The sequence below is a fragment of the Pararge aegeria genome, chromosome 7, assembly GCF_905163445.1.
Source record: "Pararge aegeria chromosome 7, ilParAegt1.1, whole genome shotgun sequence".
Classification (NCBI taxonomy): domain Eukaryota; kingdom Metazoa; phylum Arthropoda; class Insecta; order Lepidoptera; family Nymphalidae; genus Pararge; species Pararge aegeria.
Genome location: NC_053186.1, coordinates 3086466 through 3105644, shown reverse-complemented (window position 1 = coordinate 3105644; position 19179 = coordinate 3086466). Strand labels below are relative to the sequence as shown.

General features: G+C 37.1%; 1 protein-coding gene across 14 annotated transcripts in view; it reads left to right on the top strand.

Moving 5' to 3' along the window:
- Positions 1-19179, top strand: part of LOC120624921 (phosphatidylinositol 4-phosphate 5-kinase type-1 alpha) — a 78508-nt gene that overhangs the window by 23008 nt on the left and 36321 nt on the right. For 11 of the 14 annotated variants that reach the window (XM_039891735.1, XM_039891737.1, XM_039891732.1 and 8 more), the window contains exons 4-11: positions 7534-7745; positions 11471-11635; positions 12667-12819; positions 14196-14348; positions 14893-15038; positions 16026-16073; positions 17717-17809; positions 18534-18666. In XM_039891735.1, coding sequence (XP_039747669.1) covers positions 7534-7745; positions 11471-11635; positions 12667-12819; positions 14196-14348; positions 14893-15038; positions 16026-16073; positions 17717-17809; positions 18534-18666 — 1103 coding nt within the window. The remainder of the gene's footprint in view (positions 1-7533; positions 7746-11470; positions 11636-12666; positions 12820-14195; positions 14349-14892; positions 15039-16025; positions 16074-17716; positions 17810-18533; positions 18667-19179) is intronic. The other 3 variants (XM_039891730.1, XM_039891728.1, XM_039891727.1) reach the window with 1 other exon arrangement.

Below are 19179 nucleotides of genomic sequence, written 5' to 3'. Positions count from 1 at the left end.
CAAATTTCCCTTCAACCAACATAAACATTTTCCAATAAATTACTACGGGTTGTTATCTTGGAGATGCCTTTTGAAAAGTTCAAAGCTTGTATTAAACGTAAACTTACACAACATTAACTATAATAATAAAGAAATCGCATAGGAACTTAGAACTAAGACTTGGCACGACTTTGTCTAGATTTCATTACTTTTTAGAGATAAACAAGCAGCTCCAACATAAAAAGAACACTCGGCTAAGTTTTTTGTGGGCTCCATAGAACCGGGCGCGTTTGGAACACTCGTAGCTTTAGTTTTATGTTTACGAGTATGGTTATCGCCATCATCTCACTACTGTGCAAACTAAATTGCTATGTAAATTAAACTATTTCGTATTTATTCATCTTTATATTTTTACATATAATTCTTAACCTAAAGTAGTGGGTATACGGGTAAATATGAATTCCCCTTGCAACCAGTGGTGGGAGTAGCCAGTGGGTGCACGGGTAGTCCCCCCATTTTTCATGTAATGTACGCCTCAAAAGTGCCATCTATGTGCCTACGTTACCCCTCATATATATCATTGGTCTTGGGTGTTAAGTGAACTATATCATCTGCAATACAAATACATATGACCCACATGCCTACATATAGTCCACACGTACTGTTAGCGGTGCGTCGCGAGCTTCATTCGAGGCCGGGATGTGTTAATTACTGTGACGTCAATATCTGACCTACTGCTAGAGACATATTGACTACAGGCTTTGTATGTTTAGCAGTATGACTTCACTTTTCATACAGTTGTAAACTAATTGCGTACGATATTGTTAGCCCATTACAGAAACTGTCGCCGTGCACAGACCTACTGTCTATCTTACAATTAAGTGGGGATCGTTATGACACCGTCTATTGAATAGTGAGTCACTAAGTTTAGTTTGATTAAGTTAGTAGTATCATATATAACAGTAGGTATCTTCAGTATTCCTAAACAACCTTTATTATCCGTAAAGTGCGAATTTATGACGGCGTTGGTAGTCAAAAAGTGTAGTTTCGTGTTTAGGTGTTGTTATAGGTTTTTAGTATTTTTATTATACTGTAAACCTAACTAGTGCTGATACGAGGAATGCTTATCCTATGTCAGACATCATATGCCAAGAAGCAATGAGTTAGTTCCATTTGGGCCTGTGTTGTGGTCATCTGCGGGTGGCATTGGTCAAGAGGGGGTAAGGGTCGCGAGCGTTAACCTGTTTACCAGGGTGATTAGCGCGAAGAAGAAGAATAATTATATCCCCCGATTGTATATTAAATTATGTCCACCTGCTGAAGGGTTACACACAATACGAAAAAAAAAAGAAAAACGGGAACATGGAATAGGAAAAGTTTATCCCCGTTTATTATAACACACTAGCGTACCCAGCCCGCTTCGCCGGGCTAGATTTTGCTTTATTTTATTTAAACAATAAACTTACATCATTAAATTTTTAATTTAAGTCTCATAATATATTAAATCATTTATTAATCTCCGTATTCATTCTCTTCTTTTCTCTTCTCGAGCGGGTGAAGATCATTATCTACACCCATGTACACCCAACAATAGAATATCATCATATTAAATAAAAGCTGTATTTGACAGTTTGCCAGTTATAAAATAGGAGCGCTCCGATCGTCACCAAACTTTACAGGATTACTCGTCAGGTCAATCCGGAGATTCCCTGAAAGATTCATTGAAATCGGTCCAGCCGTTTCGGAGCCTATAAGGAACATACCCACACACTTTCTCTTTTATATATATAAGATAGATATAATATTAGGAAATTATTTCCACTTGTGTTCTGGGAGTTCATAAAGCTGTGGGAGAAGATACATTGTTATCCTTTCCTCGGGGAAATAATTGTCTCCTGCTCGCCGAGCTCGAGGTGAGCGCTCGGTCCGCTGTATGGACCTTTGAAAAGTAAACGGATACTGAATTGTTTCCTTCGAGATGGCGCTAACAGTCGCTATAATGCTAATAAAACGATATTATAATAACTTCGGCATCAGTTGTAAGAAGATTGTGGCTCGGTTGGCAAGGCAAGCAGGCCGCGATTGCTAGAGAGATTCGGGTTAAAATTAGAATAGAATCTATATCTATACTTCGATACTAACATTTTTTGTACCGAAAACAGGCTCGCAAACTCCTATATCGATTAACAATTTTTCACTAATGTAAAGCTTAATTATTGTAATTCAGTAAGTAACATAGGCTATAAAATATTTTCGAAAAATTAAGAGATCCTTGAAAGAATCGCATTAATATTACCCAACGTAACAACATTTTGCTTATAAAATCCATTATTTCGCGCGTGCTGAAAAAACAAACCATTGATGATACAAAAAATTATGTACTGAACTAGCTGATACCCGCGGCATCGTCTGCGATTTTTAATTTTTTTTTTTTTGTAATCCCGCGGTAACTATCAGCGTTCCAGGGATAATAACAAACCTATTTAGGATGCAAGCTACCCTTGTGGAAAATTTTGCTAAGATCGGTTATCGGCTAACTGTAAAGGAATGCAATTGATTTCACGGGACATAACTTCCGGTTGTGCGTCTATGAATAAAGTACTCGCGTGGCCAAAAATACGCGGGCGTAACATTACGTTACGCCCTTAAGATAACACGAGTGAAATCGCGGGAAACAGCTTGTACATTTTATATTAGTAAGAAAAAAAAGAAACAAAATTGTAAACGCTGCGTTGCGCTTGTTTATTTTCTGTAATTTTTTATTCATTCCTTCATTCATTGTGACTGTGCCACAACCTTGCAATGGAATTCCATACCGGTTTAAGCAGCGACTAAGTAACGCTACCCCCCTCTTTAATTGGGAAGCCTTTGATCTGCCGATGATAAAGCTACCTCTAAGTCGTGTAACCCTAGTATTTACATGGTTTTGTTGTTTGATATACCTACTCTTATTTAACGCAAGATTTACTTCTGTTGCGTCGTTGTGTGGAATTAATAAACACACGCTGCACTTTTTGGCGTTAAAGGGCCTCATGAATGGCCGGATCCGTTGCATCGATTTCACGCAAATTTCAGCAATCCATCGCTTCAAAACTGACGCCCGCACTCCTTAGTACAATATTTGCTAGCTCGCAATCTTGGAGTCGTTTTCGCATGTCAAACTCTTTATCTTCAAAGGAAAATGGACCTAATGTCACTCGATTTAGAGTCGCAAATCGTATAATTTGGATTTTTGTTTTACAAGTGTTCTGTAAAAAGTCCGAGCTAAAGAATTGCAGGCAAATTTAAGCTGCAAATAAGGTCCACTTTTCTCCGATGTCCAAGTATTTCCATATTAATAATAATAATAATAAACTTTATTCAGCTTCCACACATAAGTAAACTAATGAAAACTTATTTCAAATTACATTAAAACTAATTATACACTATATTGCCTTATAATGCCTTATCGAAAGGTGCTTCAGCTGAAAAGGCTACCTCAGCATGATGCTGCAGTATTTGAATACGTGATTCAAGACTCCTCGATTGCGAGCGTGCACAACTTGTACTAAGGGTACTGCGGTCTGGTTGAAGCGATCGATCGCTATAACTCGTTTGCAAAGGACGGCGCATCACAGAACGCTGGTTCAAGTAGACAGTTTTTGTGGTAGTAGAGCTTTTTGTGACAGAGCTCATCCAGGGAAGTACCATCGCTATGCTTATTTCTGCCGCTGAACAGCATTACTGTACTTTATACTAGTGATTAGTAATGTATGTACGCGTTCTGCAACGTGCCACCCTGTGTCCATCAACCTGAGGTGACCCTTATATTATTACGAGCTGTTACCCGCGACTTCGTCTGCGTCTGATTTTGTTTTTATCGTATTCAGTATCGCTAAGCCTTAAATGAGTACATGTGACTGTCAATTAATTATATACAAATAATTTGCAATAAAATAAAATTGCGACTATAATTAAATATCTAAGCTATCCTATCTCTTAAGTTGGACCAGACTGCTCACGGTGTGCCAATTTAATTTAAAATCGGTTAAGTAGTTTAGGAGTCCATCGCGGACAAACATCGTGACAGGAGATTTATATAATTATATTAAGATGTCATATAAATAAAACTGTCATTTCAAAACAATACTTCTTTAACCGATGGTAGTAAGCCCACGTTTGTCATTGAATCAAATAGATTTGTTTACAATATAGAAGCGCAGTGACTAACAATAACACATGTGGATAAGCCGTATCCTAAACAATGATTCAGGTCTATTATCTCGGGACGCGTACAAACATTTTGTTTAATTCTCTAGATGATTTATCAACAGCTACATATGCTGCATACATGTTGACCTCACCTACGCAGTGGTGAGCGCAGTGGTATTATAAGCGGGAGGTTCGATCTCCGGCTTGTTTGGGCATTTATGATTTCTGAATTTTCTCTGGATCTGGTCTGGCGCGAGGACACCCTACCGAAAATACATAGAATCGCATCGCGTAGAATCCGATCAGTACCCTTAGTACAAGTTTTGCACGCTCGCAATCGAGGAGTCGTTTTCGAGTCTGGAAATACTTGGACATCGGAGGAAAACTGATCTTAATTGCAGCTCAAATTTGCCTACAATTCTTTAGCTCGGACTTTTGACAGAACGCTTGTAAAACAAAAATCCAAAGTATAGGATTTATGAGTCTAATTCGAGTTACATTAGGTCCATTTTACTTTGACGACGCAGAGTTGGATATGCGAAAACGACTCCACGAGCGAGCTAGCAAATCTCTTACTAAGGCTACAGGAGTATAGGTTTAGTATTACTGCCATATCGCCGCTAACAGGTCGAGTATCGGATTTTTGTGTCAGAGCTCGTAAGGAAAAGTACTACAACTAAGCTTATTTATGCCGCTGAGTAGCATTCTGGTACATGACGGTTAACACCTAAGCCTCAGATTGATGGCCACAGGGCGGTGCGATTCGAAACCCTTGCATGCCCTGCGAAATGTTGCTCTGATTATCGGTGATGGCATCAAGTGGGCCGTCCGCTTGATCCGAGAATTATAACTATTTAAAAAAAAAACTTGTGTTGAAATTAAAAAATGAATGTCCAAAACGTTTTGGTAGGAAATTGGCCTCTTTTTTTTAGATATTTTACAAGTATCTTCACTTTTGCGATGGTCATTAATTCATTCACGAATTCACAATTTATTGTAATTAAAACTTTCTTTTGAAACTATTAAGATGTAATCGGCTAGGTAATCAAATGAAATTAGATAATTTATTTTAGAAATTTTTAGCCGTTGCTTCGTTTGACTTCTATATGTGACACGATTTTTTTTACCGACTTGGAAAGTGGAGTTAGGCTTTATGTTATTATATCTTAAATTGTAACTTTATAATTATAGGTAATTAAATGTTTTTTCGCTATTAAATAGATGGCCCAGTTTTAGATTTTCATTAAATTAAAAATGCTTAGTAAACGGGTTTCAATTATTATACTTTTATAATATTTACAATCATAAAATCAGTCTGGTAAAATAAACAGCTTAAACTTTGTCAGAAACGTTAGATAGTACTAGTAGTTAAACCATAGAAGAACAATAATGTAGTCGGTAAACAATCCCAACGCGTAAATTGCTAGAAAATCGTAAACAATAAGCCCTCCGTGGTTAAATCATGTAAACATTTTAAAAGATAAATTTATTCTTTGTAATTTTATTAAAAGTTTGAACAACAGTGATCTCATCTAAGCCGTGATTCTCTTAAAGACTCCTAACAAAAAATGATATCAAATTATTCGTTTTAGTGGAACATGTGTATATTAGTGTAATATAACACGGAGGTGTATAGTAGGAATTATTGCAGTTTCCACCGCTCGCTTTTGCCATATTTTATGTGACATTGTTACGGTTACGAATAATATATATTTTTTTATTAATTAATTTCAAATGAGTTCACTTCATGAGTACTTTAAAAAAAGTCGAGCCTGTCCAGAGTCTGACAGAATTAGTCTGAATCAAAAGTCAATAAGCGTTGAATGTAATGGCGCCTCGCCACATTTCCCGGCAACTAGTTGGAGGAAGTCATCAAGGTTGCATTTATCTCAATGCTAGATGTCAACGCACTTGTCATCTTTTGGCGTTTCCGTTTCGACGTATGGGGAAAATGGTTGATTTCCGATCGTTATCCAACACTTTCTGAACGGGGCCACTCATTCAAAATCCTTGGTTAAGTAAAAAAAAAACGTCTACTGTTGTGTAAAATTCATAGGCTTCTGGACGTTATGAGATGTAAAAACCCCTGTCATTACCAGCCTTTAACGATTACCATCACACACATGCGATGCGATATCACTAATATGCGACGGGAATCATTAAAAGTAAGGCTTTGGCTTCCCTCTCGGGGGGACCGAGTTCGTTTCTCGGCACGCACTGACTTTTCAGAGCTATCAAAGTTTTTATTTATGCAATTTCTTATAATGTTCTTTCTAAAGGGAGTTCTTTATAATGTTCTCAAGCACGTGGCCAGCGTGGTGGACTATGAATGCCTAAACTTGTCATTCTAAGGGATGACCCGTGCCCTGTGGTGGACCGGTAATTGGTTGATGATGATGAGATAAGATATATATATAGCACGATAAGAGCACGATATAAGCAGTGGCTTGCACTAGGTTTCTTACCAGGGTATGCATACAGCAGTAAATTGTATAAAACGGCAATAAATCTCCTCCTATACGAGTTATAAATAAATTTTAGGGTATGCAGTGCTTTCGTGCATGTATGAAGTGCACGCCACTGGATATAAGGTCTACGCTATAAAACGATATAAACGTAAGCTTACAGAAAAATCCTATTATAATATTAAGTATTACTTGAACGATAAAAAAGCTGTGGTGTGAATTGCTCTAGCTTCATAGCTTAATATAAATAAACTGTGTGATGGTGCTAACAAAAAAAATATTACCCGGCTAAGTTTGTTGTGGGCTCTTTCTTAGACCAGGGCGCGTTTGGAACCCTCGTAGCTTTGGGTTTAAGTTGGCGTACGAAGTTATCACCATCCCTTTACAATTATGTAAACATATATGCATGAACGCTTCATAAGTGCCTGTGATAGGCCTACATGAATAAAGAAATTTTGAATTTGAATTTGAAGCCCTCTGTCCTATGAGATGTATGAGGCCTGTACAACGCTGTGAAACATTAATAGGCTGAATAACGATGGTCACAAAATTTCTAAGTTTTGTTTTGAAGCCCACAAACCGTCGAACGAAACCCTATTTCCTTCCCTTCTATCAGAGAGAGGAGACTTATTCTAAGCAATCGTTAATGACTTCCACTGCTGGACATGGTATTTGCAGGGCTTTGTACGTACTATATAATATTATATTACCTGCAGTAAAAATCCGCCCGTTTAACTCACTCTAACTAAGTAACCTATCAAGTTGATTGGTTGCCTTAAGTAACAAACAAACACACTTGCTAATTTATAATATTAGTGAGGATTTATAGCGGAAAATCTGTGTTAATATACAAGCGTGATAAAACCCGGCAATAACTCGTTCTTTCCTTTTATTCCAGGTATCCAACACGCTATAGGTGGCCTCGCTTCGAAACCAGAGCGCGATCTTCTCATGCAAGACTTCATGACAGTTGAGACTACAAACTTTCCGCACGAGGGCTCCAACCACACTCCCGCTCACCACTACTCCGAGTTCAAGTTCAAGACATACGCGCCGATAGCGTTCCGATACTTTCGGGATCTATTCGGCATTCAGCCAGATGACTTCCTTGTGAGTAACTACTTTTATAAAAAACCTCTCTAGACCATGCTCTAAAGACTAGTTCTCCTTAGAAACTTGGACATAATATCCTAGGGAAAAATAAGGATTTCGTGAAGAAAACAAAACACATCGCATTCAGATACTTCCTTGTGAATAAATTATTTAACGTAGATCTCCTGTCCTTGTCAAAGTCGGGTATTGGATAGGAATTTGGATTTTGAATGCTAAAGAAGTTTAGGGCTTTATGAAAGTGGACACTACAAACTTTCCGCATGAAGGCTCGAGCCACACCCGTTTACCACTACTCCGAGTTCTAGTTACACATGCGCGCCTATAGCGTTTGTTCGTTCCGATACTTTCTGGATCTATTCGGCATACAGCCCGATTATTTCGTTGTGTACTCCTTTAACGAATACCTCCCTAGTCCATACTGTGAGTCTAGTTTTCTTTAGCAATTTGGACCTTATTTCCTAGGGAAGGACTAGGACTTCGTGAAATTGGAGAAAGCGAAACACATCACATTCGGGTAGTTACTGGATCTATTCGGCATCAAGCCAGATGATTTTGTTCTGAGTAAATTATATTTGACTTATATCTCTTATCCTAGTCTAACTTTTTTTATTGCATATAAAAATGGATATTAACTGCTAAGGAGGTACTAGGACTTCATGCCAGTTAACAAACTTGTGTTCAAGACATACCCCATTAGAATTTTGATACTTTCTATTTGGGATACAGTCAGATGAATTCCTTCCTAGTTACTCTTTTAATGTATGTCTCCCTAGTCCTTACACAGGCTTAGCTAGGTTAAAGATTCGGCCATGGTCTCCTAGTACTAGGACCTTATAACACTCCCAAAACGTGCCCCTTGCAATCATAAACTAATCAGCATATATATCCACCTTTCTTGCGGCGGTCATAATCTCTCTCACTTGCACCTCACCAACTAAAAACTTTGGAGGTTCTGCATGTAACATGATCTCCTAAGAAAGTACTAAGACTTCATACTTGAGACAACAAAAGATATGCCCTCATCACGTTCCGTTACTTCGAATCAAATCAAATCAAGATACATTTTATCGTACACCAAATACAAATAATTTGGAGGTTCTGCATGTAGCATGATCTCCTAAGAAAGTACTAAGACTTCATGATACTTGAGACAACAAAAGATATGCACTCATCACGTTCCGTTACTTCGAATCAAATCAAATCAAGATACACTTTATTGTACACCAAATACAAATAATTAGAAACAAAAGGCGGCCTTATCGCTTAAAAGCGATAAGAATTTAAGAATATATATAATATTTATAAAATAAATATAGCATAATATATAAAATATATACCTATATGTCATAAAGAAGCCAGACAGTAAAAGAAAAAAAAAAAAAGACTAAAAACAAGCTGAAAAAGGGGACGAAAAAGTCGTATAAAACTAGTACTTCTGTTGTTGCAAATGTTGCTGTTGCCAACCTATAGGCATCTAATGCTGATGATCATTATACAGATTTGAACTTGAGTTCTAATTATGCAGACGTTTTCCTCGTTCGCTATAACATCAACGAATGAATTTCCTTAAACATAAAACGCCAAATATAGATTTCAATCTCATTTAATAAACCTCAAATAAATAATCCCTATTTAATTTCTTTGATAAGAAAATGGGCGTACTAGTTACATTATCATAATTTAAACCCGATGGACTGCTCTATCTATTTCCACTGCTGGACAAAGATCATTTGAAGTGATTATTGGATAGAAGCAGGCGTTTATTTGCGGAAATCCATGATAGATTATGAAAATAAAGATTAATTTGATATGCTCCGCGAAAAGCAGGAGAATCTGTATGGTGTTATTCATAATTTCTTCAATTCTTATACTTCACACCAAACAGATCTGCGGATCCTCAGGAGCTTCATTTTCATAATCTTTTGAAGTCATTTCCAAATCCTACAGTTTTATTTAACTTTCACAAAGCGGCTCCCTGTGTCCCGTTTGATCGTCAGCCTAATTGCCTACAAACGCGTCGTTATCAGTGCGGTTACGTTAATCTTCAGCCGATGTGTTACGCTATACACTCTGACCTTCCGTGTCATGTCGTCCGCCTGTTCTTTTACTAAGTTTGCTCGGCTCCCAATGGTCGTAGTGTGATATTTTACGCCTGTAACAATCCGGAAGAACTGGGCTATCAAATGCAAAGACGCCTTTTCAAATCCTACTGTTCCACAGATTTTTTGTTTAAACAAATTAAAAGAACTTTCTAGCTTTATTATGAGCATAGATTCATAGAATGCTATTGAAATCACCTAGTATACCTACAGCATTTTTCATTCAGTAAATCGACTATTTATTTTATGATAGCGAATCATTTGCACGGTATAATTTCTTATCACGGCTCCTTTTGCATATTTAACTGTTATTTCCTTATTTTTTTTATTAGTTATTCATTTCAAACGCAGGTAGGCGCGTCTTGCTATTCTTTATAGTTTTCCCTTAAAAGGAATTTAGATAAGTGCTAGAATCTGTGGTTCTTCAAAAAATAAAAAGAGACTGCTATTTTGGTACAGGTAAGTTGCCTTACGGATGTAAATTGCACACAGTGGCGTGCATAGAGGGTATGCACAGGGTATACAAATACTTTAGGGTAGGCTTTTTATAACTCTTACAATGCCTATCCTTAAGTTTTTTATAACTCGTACTGGAAATTTTCTTCATTTTATATCATCTGCATACCCTGTGCATACCCTCTATGCCTTAAGTTTTTTATAACTCGTACTGGAAATTTTCTTCATTTTATATCATCTGCATACCCTGTGCATACCCTCTATGCACGCCACTGATTGCACACTGATGGACAGAAGTATTTTCGGGATTAGTATAACAATAAAATTAAGAATCCTTCCTTTACATAGGTACACCTAACTTGCATTGAGTGCGGCAAGTAAAAAAGATTGTTTAATATCCTGGAGTATGTGCTCTAAAGCATTGTAATATGTATTCTATACTTAATATTATAAAAAAAAAAGTTTATTTGTTTGTCGAAAATCTCTGTAACACTTAACGTATTTTAATAATTCTTTACTCCTTTTTTAAATATTTTTGAAGTAATACTTCTTTTGGTGCGCTAGGGAAAAATTATGAGGGTAAATTTTTACGAAACGCGCAAAAAAAGGTCACCCTGAAGTTAGCTATAAGGTTTGACTTTCACTTTCAATTGTCAAAGTCTACGGGCTCATTCCGGTGATTGAAGTGATTCAATTGTACAAAAATCTCAAATTTTAATGTTAGAGTGAAACTTGGTAGCCCGATAATTAGTCTATTAGTACCTATTTAATTATGTTTATTATGTCCATTTCTTTAACTATGTAGAATTTTTTTTTTGTGATATTTAAATAAATTTTATTTAACTAGATAACGCGTTATTATAAAAAATTCAATGTATTAAATACCTTGTTTTTCTACAAACGTAAAATAAAGTGAAAAATAAAATTTATGAAAAGATTATTATCTTGTTACAATAACGAAGTATAACTTCTAACGCGTGTAACACACACGTTCTTTTTTGTGTTTTATTAACTATTTGTAAACTCGCTATCCTTAAATAAACTACATCGTTTCTAACCATGGCTTAGTGTATAAGGTTATGTTTCAAAATATTTTTTGATCAATAGGGACGAAAAAAAAAACAATATTAAAAAAATAATAATTTATTACTTTCCCTCATCTTCCAGATGTCAATGTGCAGTGCACCCCTACGCGAGTTAAGCAACCCCGGCGCGTCCGGTAGCATATTCTACCTGACCAACGATGACGAGTTCATCATTAAAACAGTACAACACAAGGAGGGCGAGTTTCTGCAGAAGCTTCTGCCCGGGTACTACTTAAATCTCGATCAGGTAACAGAACTTTTGTTTTGAGAACTAAATATCTATGCCGATATATAACAGCTGATTGGCGCATTGGGCAGCGACCCTGCTTTCTGAGTCCAAGGTTCTGGCTTCGGATACCACAACTGGAAAATGTTTGTGTGATAAACATGTATGTTTTTTTAGTGTATTTTTGTTTATCTTTATATTATAAGTATTAATATATATTAATTATTGAAATATTCATCAGATCAGTCATGTAAGTACACATAAAACAAGCAACGCCAACTTTGGGGCTAGATGGTGATGTGTGCATTGACGTAGTACATGGTAACAAAGTTTATTTTCAATTAGCAATGACAGTGTTTAATTTAAAAACGCATGGGCCTCCCATAAAGAGAAGGTGCCCTCGCTGGCCCAGTATGAATTGATGGACTTTGAGAACATTATGGAGAACTTTCAGGCATGCAGGTTTCCTCACGATGTTATCCTTCACCGTTAAAGCAAGTGATAGTTTAATTGCTTAAAACGCACGAAACTTAGAAAAGTTAGAGGTGCATGCTGGGATTCGAACTTGGCCCCCCGACAGTGCAGTTGAAGTTTTGTTGAACGCTATCACCGCTTAGAGAGATGGCATTGTGAGATGAAAAAAGTCAAGAAACCAACAAACGAAAAATAAAATGTATGAAAAGATTTTTATCTAATTGACAGCCGATTGGCGCAGTGGGCAGCGACCCTGCTTTCTGAGTCCAAGGCCGTGGGTTCGATTCCCACAACTGGAAAATGTTTGTGTGATGAACATGAATGTTTTTAGTGTCTGAGCGTTTATATGTATATTATAAGTATTTATGTATGTTATTCATAAAAATATTTATCAGTCACCTTAGTACCCATAACACAAGCTACGCTTACTTTGGGGCTAGATGGCGATGTGTGTATTGTCGTAGTATATTTATTTATTTATTTATAAACAGACATACTTACACAATTTTAATATTAGTACTGATTCAATGGATTTCGATGTCTCACGCTCTTTACACATTATCACAACTTGTCCGCAGAACCCCCGCACGTTGCTACCTAAATTCTTCGGATTATACTGCTACCAGTGCAACAGTAAAAACGTGCGGCTAGTTGCCATGAACAACATCCTGCCATCGTCAGTCAAGCTGCACCAGAAGTACGATCTCAAAGGCTCCACTTACAAGAGGAAGGTAATAAATAATCAGCATCATACCACCAAATAAATAGCGAACCACCACCACCAAATTGTACTCTCTGTAACTACTTTTTTTCTTTGGTGTTCAATAAAAGTGTATTCATTCATTCATCATACCTAAAACCGATCGACGTCCACTGCTGGACTAAGGTCTTTGGTAGGGAGTTCCAAAATCCACGGCTTTGGGCCGCTTGTTTCCAGCGGCTTCCAGCGACTAGTTTGCTGTCGTCTGTCCACCTCTTTGGGTGCCGGATCGCAAATCCCGCACCTTGGGACCCCAACAGACATCGGTCCATCTAGCTATAAATAAAAAAATATATAAACACAGTTTACACAGATTGTGTTGTTTTTGTTTATAATTTAATTTCTGTTAGGTGTACAATAAAGTGTATTTTCATTTCATTTCATTTCATTCTTTGACCGATTTCAGTCACGCTGGTCAATCTGTAGCGAGTTTTAAACTCTACGCGGGAGATATTTTAGTGCACTTAGTAACTGCGTGTGCACAACTCGCAAAGTCCGATAGAATAAAAATCGGTTGGCGAAAATACTACCTCCCTTCGTGACTCGGATCGTTCATACACGCAATCAAATTTAAAGACTCCTCAGGAAAAACAGTGAATGTCAAAGAAAGTTGGATAAGAGATAAATAATACTTTATATACTTTAAAAGTTAATTTGAAAGTAGTTTATTAACTATTAAATAAAAGCATAAATTATATAATTACCCTATTCTGTATTTTTTTTTTAGTATGGGAGTTTTCACTTCAGATTACGAATAGATTACAGTATATATGTATTTCTAAATTGACTTCACAAATTATACTGTAAGAACGCCGAGAGTGTAATAAGCATACACGTTTTATATGTGGATTTTCATCACACACACACACACACACACACACACACACACACATGCGAGAAAAAAAAAGCTAAAATTCTCAGTTAGAACATTCTCAGAAAGTTACGTAGGCTGCTCTCTAGGGCTGACTTATTATTCGCTAGCTTTGCCTTCCAAGTTGGTTGATTATTGTCCAGTTGATGTTCTAGTTCGGGCATTTAAATTATTACCAATCAACCACCAATCTAAAATATTAACAAACTTATAGCAAAAATAATAACGGAAAATGGCGCGACAGTTTTTTATTTCATCGTAAGCGAAACCGTACCCGTACTTGGTTGGCCTGAACCGTCTGTTGTACGTGTAAGCGGAGGTATACCGACATACAGCCAGCAAGTATCGTTTTCTGGATACAGCCTTTATGCAAAATATGATAAAGGGCATATATTTGTTTTCAAATCTGAAATTAAATATATATATGCACTGTAATATTAATATAGGTTACTAAATTAACTTTGTTTTATTAATAGGCAAGCAAAACGGAAAGACAGAAGAATTCACCGACGTACAAAGATCTTGACTTCATGGAGCACCACACTGAGGGAATCTTTCTAGAAGCGGATACATACACTGCGTTAATAAAGACAATGCAGAGGGACTGCCGCGTACTGGAGAGTTTCAAGGTGAGTTAATTGTACAATCTTTTAGGGCTTGAAACCGGTCATGTATTTATTTAAACCGGTTTTGTCCGAATATATTGATTGGGGAGCGATATATTAAACAACTCTTTGTGTGCACGCTCGCTTAGACACTGCCTCGTTGCTAACTCGAACACGAGCGGTCAATAAACTCGATTAATGCGCACAATAGAAAACCGCTCATAAATTAGTTTACAGACAATCTTGTTACTCTGTATATCGCGGCGAAAAGCCGAAAACGGTGTAATTCCTAACTTGTGTAATACGTTTCGTGACCTTATTTGTGAACCACAAACTGTCTGTGCTGAGCCAAGTCGTGTTAGTGCTTTTCACGACTTAGGTCGTTTATTGAATAAAGGTCGTTTATCGAGCCAAGGCGTGGAAAGGACTTCCGACGTACCTTCCGCGTGTAACTTGAATCAGTGTCCTAACTGGGGGAGAGCGGGGCATTGCGGCAGTTTTCAAGGCAAGACATTTTGGAAATAAGTTAGTTAAGTTAGTTTTCTGTAGTAACCGATATCTCCCACAGATTATGGACTACTCACTCCTAGTGGGAATCCATAACTTGGATGAGGCCCAAAGGGAAAAGACTGAGGCCCGAAAAAGCACTGACTCCGCCCAGAGTGACGATGAAGCTGACGGCGAGCCTAAGAAAAGCGGACTTAATAGGACCAGGTAATCTTTTGTACTTTTTTCCTTCGATTTTTAAGAGAACGTATATTTTATCGGTATGTAGTGATCTGATGCACAAAATGGATCTATATCTGCAATGGTGTGGATTCAATAAAGATGAAGCTGACGGAAAAAGTGCACTTAATTGGACCAGGTAATCTTCTGTTCTTCTTTTCTTCTATTTTAAAGAGTAGATCACGATGACATGTAGAGGTACGAAGCAAATAAGGAATCTAGGTCCGAAATGGAATGGAGTCAATGAAGAAGAAACTTAATAGGATAGCAACTCTCAGAACTCAATAGAAAAGAGTTCTGAATAGGATCAGGTAATCTTCTGTTCTTCATCACTCCAATTTAATGAGTAAATCACGACTATAATTAGTTATATGAAGTACAACAGGAATCTAGGTCCGAAATAGAATGGACCTAATGAAGAAGAAGCTAGCGGAAAAAGAGTACTTAAAAGGACCAGGTAATCCTCTGTACTTCTACCCTTTTATGTTTGAGAGCGATTCACGACATGGAGGGATGTGAAGATCCAAAAGGCTAAGATCCAGGACCGGAAATCAGGTATTCAGGACATTTAAGACAATACTGTCTGGATAATTCTGGGTAATCTTCTGTTCTTCTAATCTTCTTAAAAGGAGGTTATGGCTTTGTACTGTGACATATAGGCCAACGAAAAAGAACGTCACCCGACAAAACACGGAACTTACGCAAGAGCGAAAACATAGCGTAATCCAAGGCAAGCCTAATAAGACCGGACTTAGAAATAACAGCGGATGGTACCAGGTATTGTTTTATTATACTGTTCTTATATTCTGAGATCGAGTTCATGGATGACCGGCGGCCATTGTCGGCGGCTTCACATCTTTAAACAACAAATTAATATTTCACATTCTTGATACATGCAAAATGTTCTGTATTGTAAATATTTGCATTACTATATTATATCGGTGACGGTTATTTTTTTTCTTTAAAATTTTCCAGATTAGAGCAAAGCAAAGAGGATTTTAAGGCACAAGTGAAAAGAACACAGTATGAACTATTTTCTTTTTTTTTATTGTCTTGTCCATAATATTTAATACTTCAGCCTAGAACAGTACCTTATTCGAGATTGCACATCGATGGTTTTCTAATATAGAAGCTCTATAGTGTCAAAGTAAATTGTGTTTTATGCTGCTTGTTTTAAAGCTGAAGTTCGTTCTCCAGCGCTTTTAGTGGAAACATCTGAATGTAAAAAGCTGTGATACGTGATGTAGTACTTTAATACATGGGGATTAGATACAATTTACTCTGGCTTTACAGTGCTTCCTTACTAATCGCTTGTGAGGAGTGGGTCTCTTATTATAGGTACTGTTGCCTGCGTTTCGTCCCTTCTCTTTCTAACGCACTAACCGTTATAATATATGTCTCTGTCTAATAAAACTATCTACTAAACTGTCTTGTAAACAATAGTTTATCATAATGTTTGTATGCATGATAGACATAGTGTATTGTAGGTGCATCACATAAAGGCAGATTAGCACTGCCTACCCTAGCAATACCGAAAAGGTTTTGTAAATAAAAAAAGACAGTATTATTACTATCGTTGAACCTGTTACCATTTTAGATTGTTTTCTATAGATTTACTTTTGAGTGGTAAAGACCTTTGCACACTGGTTGACTCGACACAGACTGGACTCAAATGAAAGTAATGATATCACATTAAATGTCGAAAGTGACCTAGTACACATTTCTTACGTTTTGTTGCAAATTCCGCGGAAATCTTTTATTATTTCCGGGATTGCAAGCTACAACAGATCGGTAAGGAAAAAGGTACCATCCATCCAGGCAACAAAAGGCGTAAAGAGAAAACTCTGTAGAAGCATTCATGGCACTTGCAGCAATGTTTATTATATTCATACGTATAATACATAATAATGTCAATGTGGTAGGTCTACGCTCTAAGACCATCTCTCCTATGAGAGAGGAGGACTGTGCCCAACTGTGGGACGTTAATATTTTGTCGATAAAAATAACTCACAAAGGCGTGCACTTCATACGTACACAAAAGCACTGCCCACCTTATCTTTTTTCATATAATTTGTATAGGATGAGGATTTTTCTAATTTTTTGCTATAATTTGAGTCGAGTCTGTGGTAAATCGATGAGGTGTGCGAGGTCCATTATCTCTTATTAAAATCTTATGCACGTCTCTGAGAGTATATAGTTTCTATTATTTTTAGTTCTAATTGGCAATATAATAAAATACGCAGGTTTTTTATACAAACGTTTTTAAATAATGCATGGTAAAATCACATTTTTTAATTTATATGGAGGTACGTGTGACTACCATTTTCACATAGGTTTAAGCTGAAAGTAAATTGGCGAACTGGTGGTCGAGTCACTATAAACATACTGACTAAACGTTTAAAAAATGTTCAAATAAATGAAATTTGAATTTGTTTTTTGAATTGTAGTATTTTGTTTACTCAGAAACAGAACCAAGAAGTTATTCGGTAGCTTTGTATAATACAATAATGGACGTTGGAATGTTTTGTTGTGTCGCAGAATGGGTTTATGTTTTATATGTGTGTGCGTGTGTGTGTGTGTGTGTGTGTGTGTATATATATATATCAACCATGTATATACAAATGAATTGATCTCTATCTAAACGCTATTTTAATTGATTTTTCCAGGTCCATAAACCGACAGCGGCTTGTAGCGCACTCGACCGCGATGGAAAGCATTCAAGCTGAAAGTGAACCCATCGACGAAGAGGAAGACGTCCCGTGAGTTAAAACTTATCTATACAATAGCAGCAGTAAAGCTTTTTATCACAGAGCTATTCAGATGAAGTACAGTAATACCCCGCTTTACGCGTCATTGTAACGCGAATTTCAAATTTCGCGCTAAAATGCCTCGCATTACGCGAAAGAGTACGTATAAACATAACATCTTGACCGTGTGTCAAAAAAATTAAAAACAAAATTGTTTTTACTTGTTGTGTTCAAATTTTTATTGCTGTAATTCTTCAACTTGTTCTATTTTATTTCCGTGTCAAATAATTACCATCAAGTTAGGTTAGTTTGGTTCACACTTCTACGCAGAAATTCTCCGAGCATAGCTCTCACTGTCAACTCACCTTTATATTACTTGTTATCATTATAGTATTTGTTTTTAGACCTACCAATGCATAAATTTAAAGAATATGTAAAAAAACACATTTATTACAGCGAGGTTACTATACAATTGAGGAATTTCTTAATGACAAGGTTGCTTGGAAACATCGGGCTCCGCTTTCATCTCTCACAAGATAGAAAAATGAATGTTAAAATGTAAATTGTTGATGTTGGAAAAGACCAACTGCTGAGTTTCTCGCGGCTTCTTCTCGGTAGAATCTGCCTTCAGAACCGGTGGTAGTGTCACTACAAACAGACAGACTTGACGTTTCAAAAGTGCTTATATTAGGCCTACTTGAAATAAATGAATTTCGAATTTTGTTTATTTCTGCAGGCCGGGTGGTATTCCAGCAAGGAACGCGCGCGGCGAACGTCTCCTTCTATTCCTGGGTATTATCGATATCCTGCAGTCTTACCGCCTTCGCAAGAAGCTAGAGCACACTTGGAAGAGCATGATACACGACGGCGTAAGTATCTCTCCCTCTCTCTTCTTAAGACTCTTTTATCATTATCTGCAGGGCTAATGTGTGCGTAACGTGCACTTCATACGTACACAAAAGCACTGCCCACCTTATCTTTTTTCATATAATTTGTATAGGATGAGGATTTTTCTAATTTTTTGCTATAATTTGAGTCGAGTCTGTGGTAAATCGATGAGGTGAGCGAGGTCCATTATCTTTTAGCACGGGCAGGAGATATAAATTATATCCCCCAATTTCCCCCTGACAAGGGATATAATTAACGTGTCTACCTGCTAAAGGGCGGGAACTTGGAATGGGAGAAGTTTACCCCCGTTTATTATTACAACTACTTTATTTGGATATTATTTCCACTTGTACGTCAGTGCTCCGAGAGTTGATAAAGCTGTGGGAGGAGATCAATTTTGTATTCTCTTCCCGGGGATATAATAGTCTCGTGCCCATTCTAGCCGTCCTGGTGGGAGGCTATGGCCGTGGCTGGTTACCTCCCTAAAGACAAAG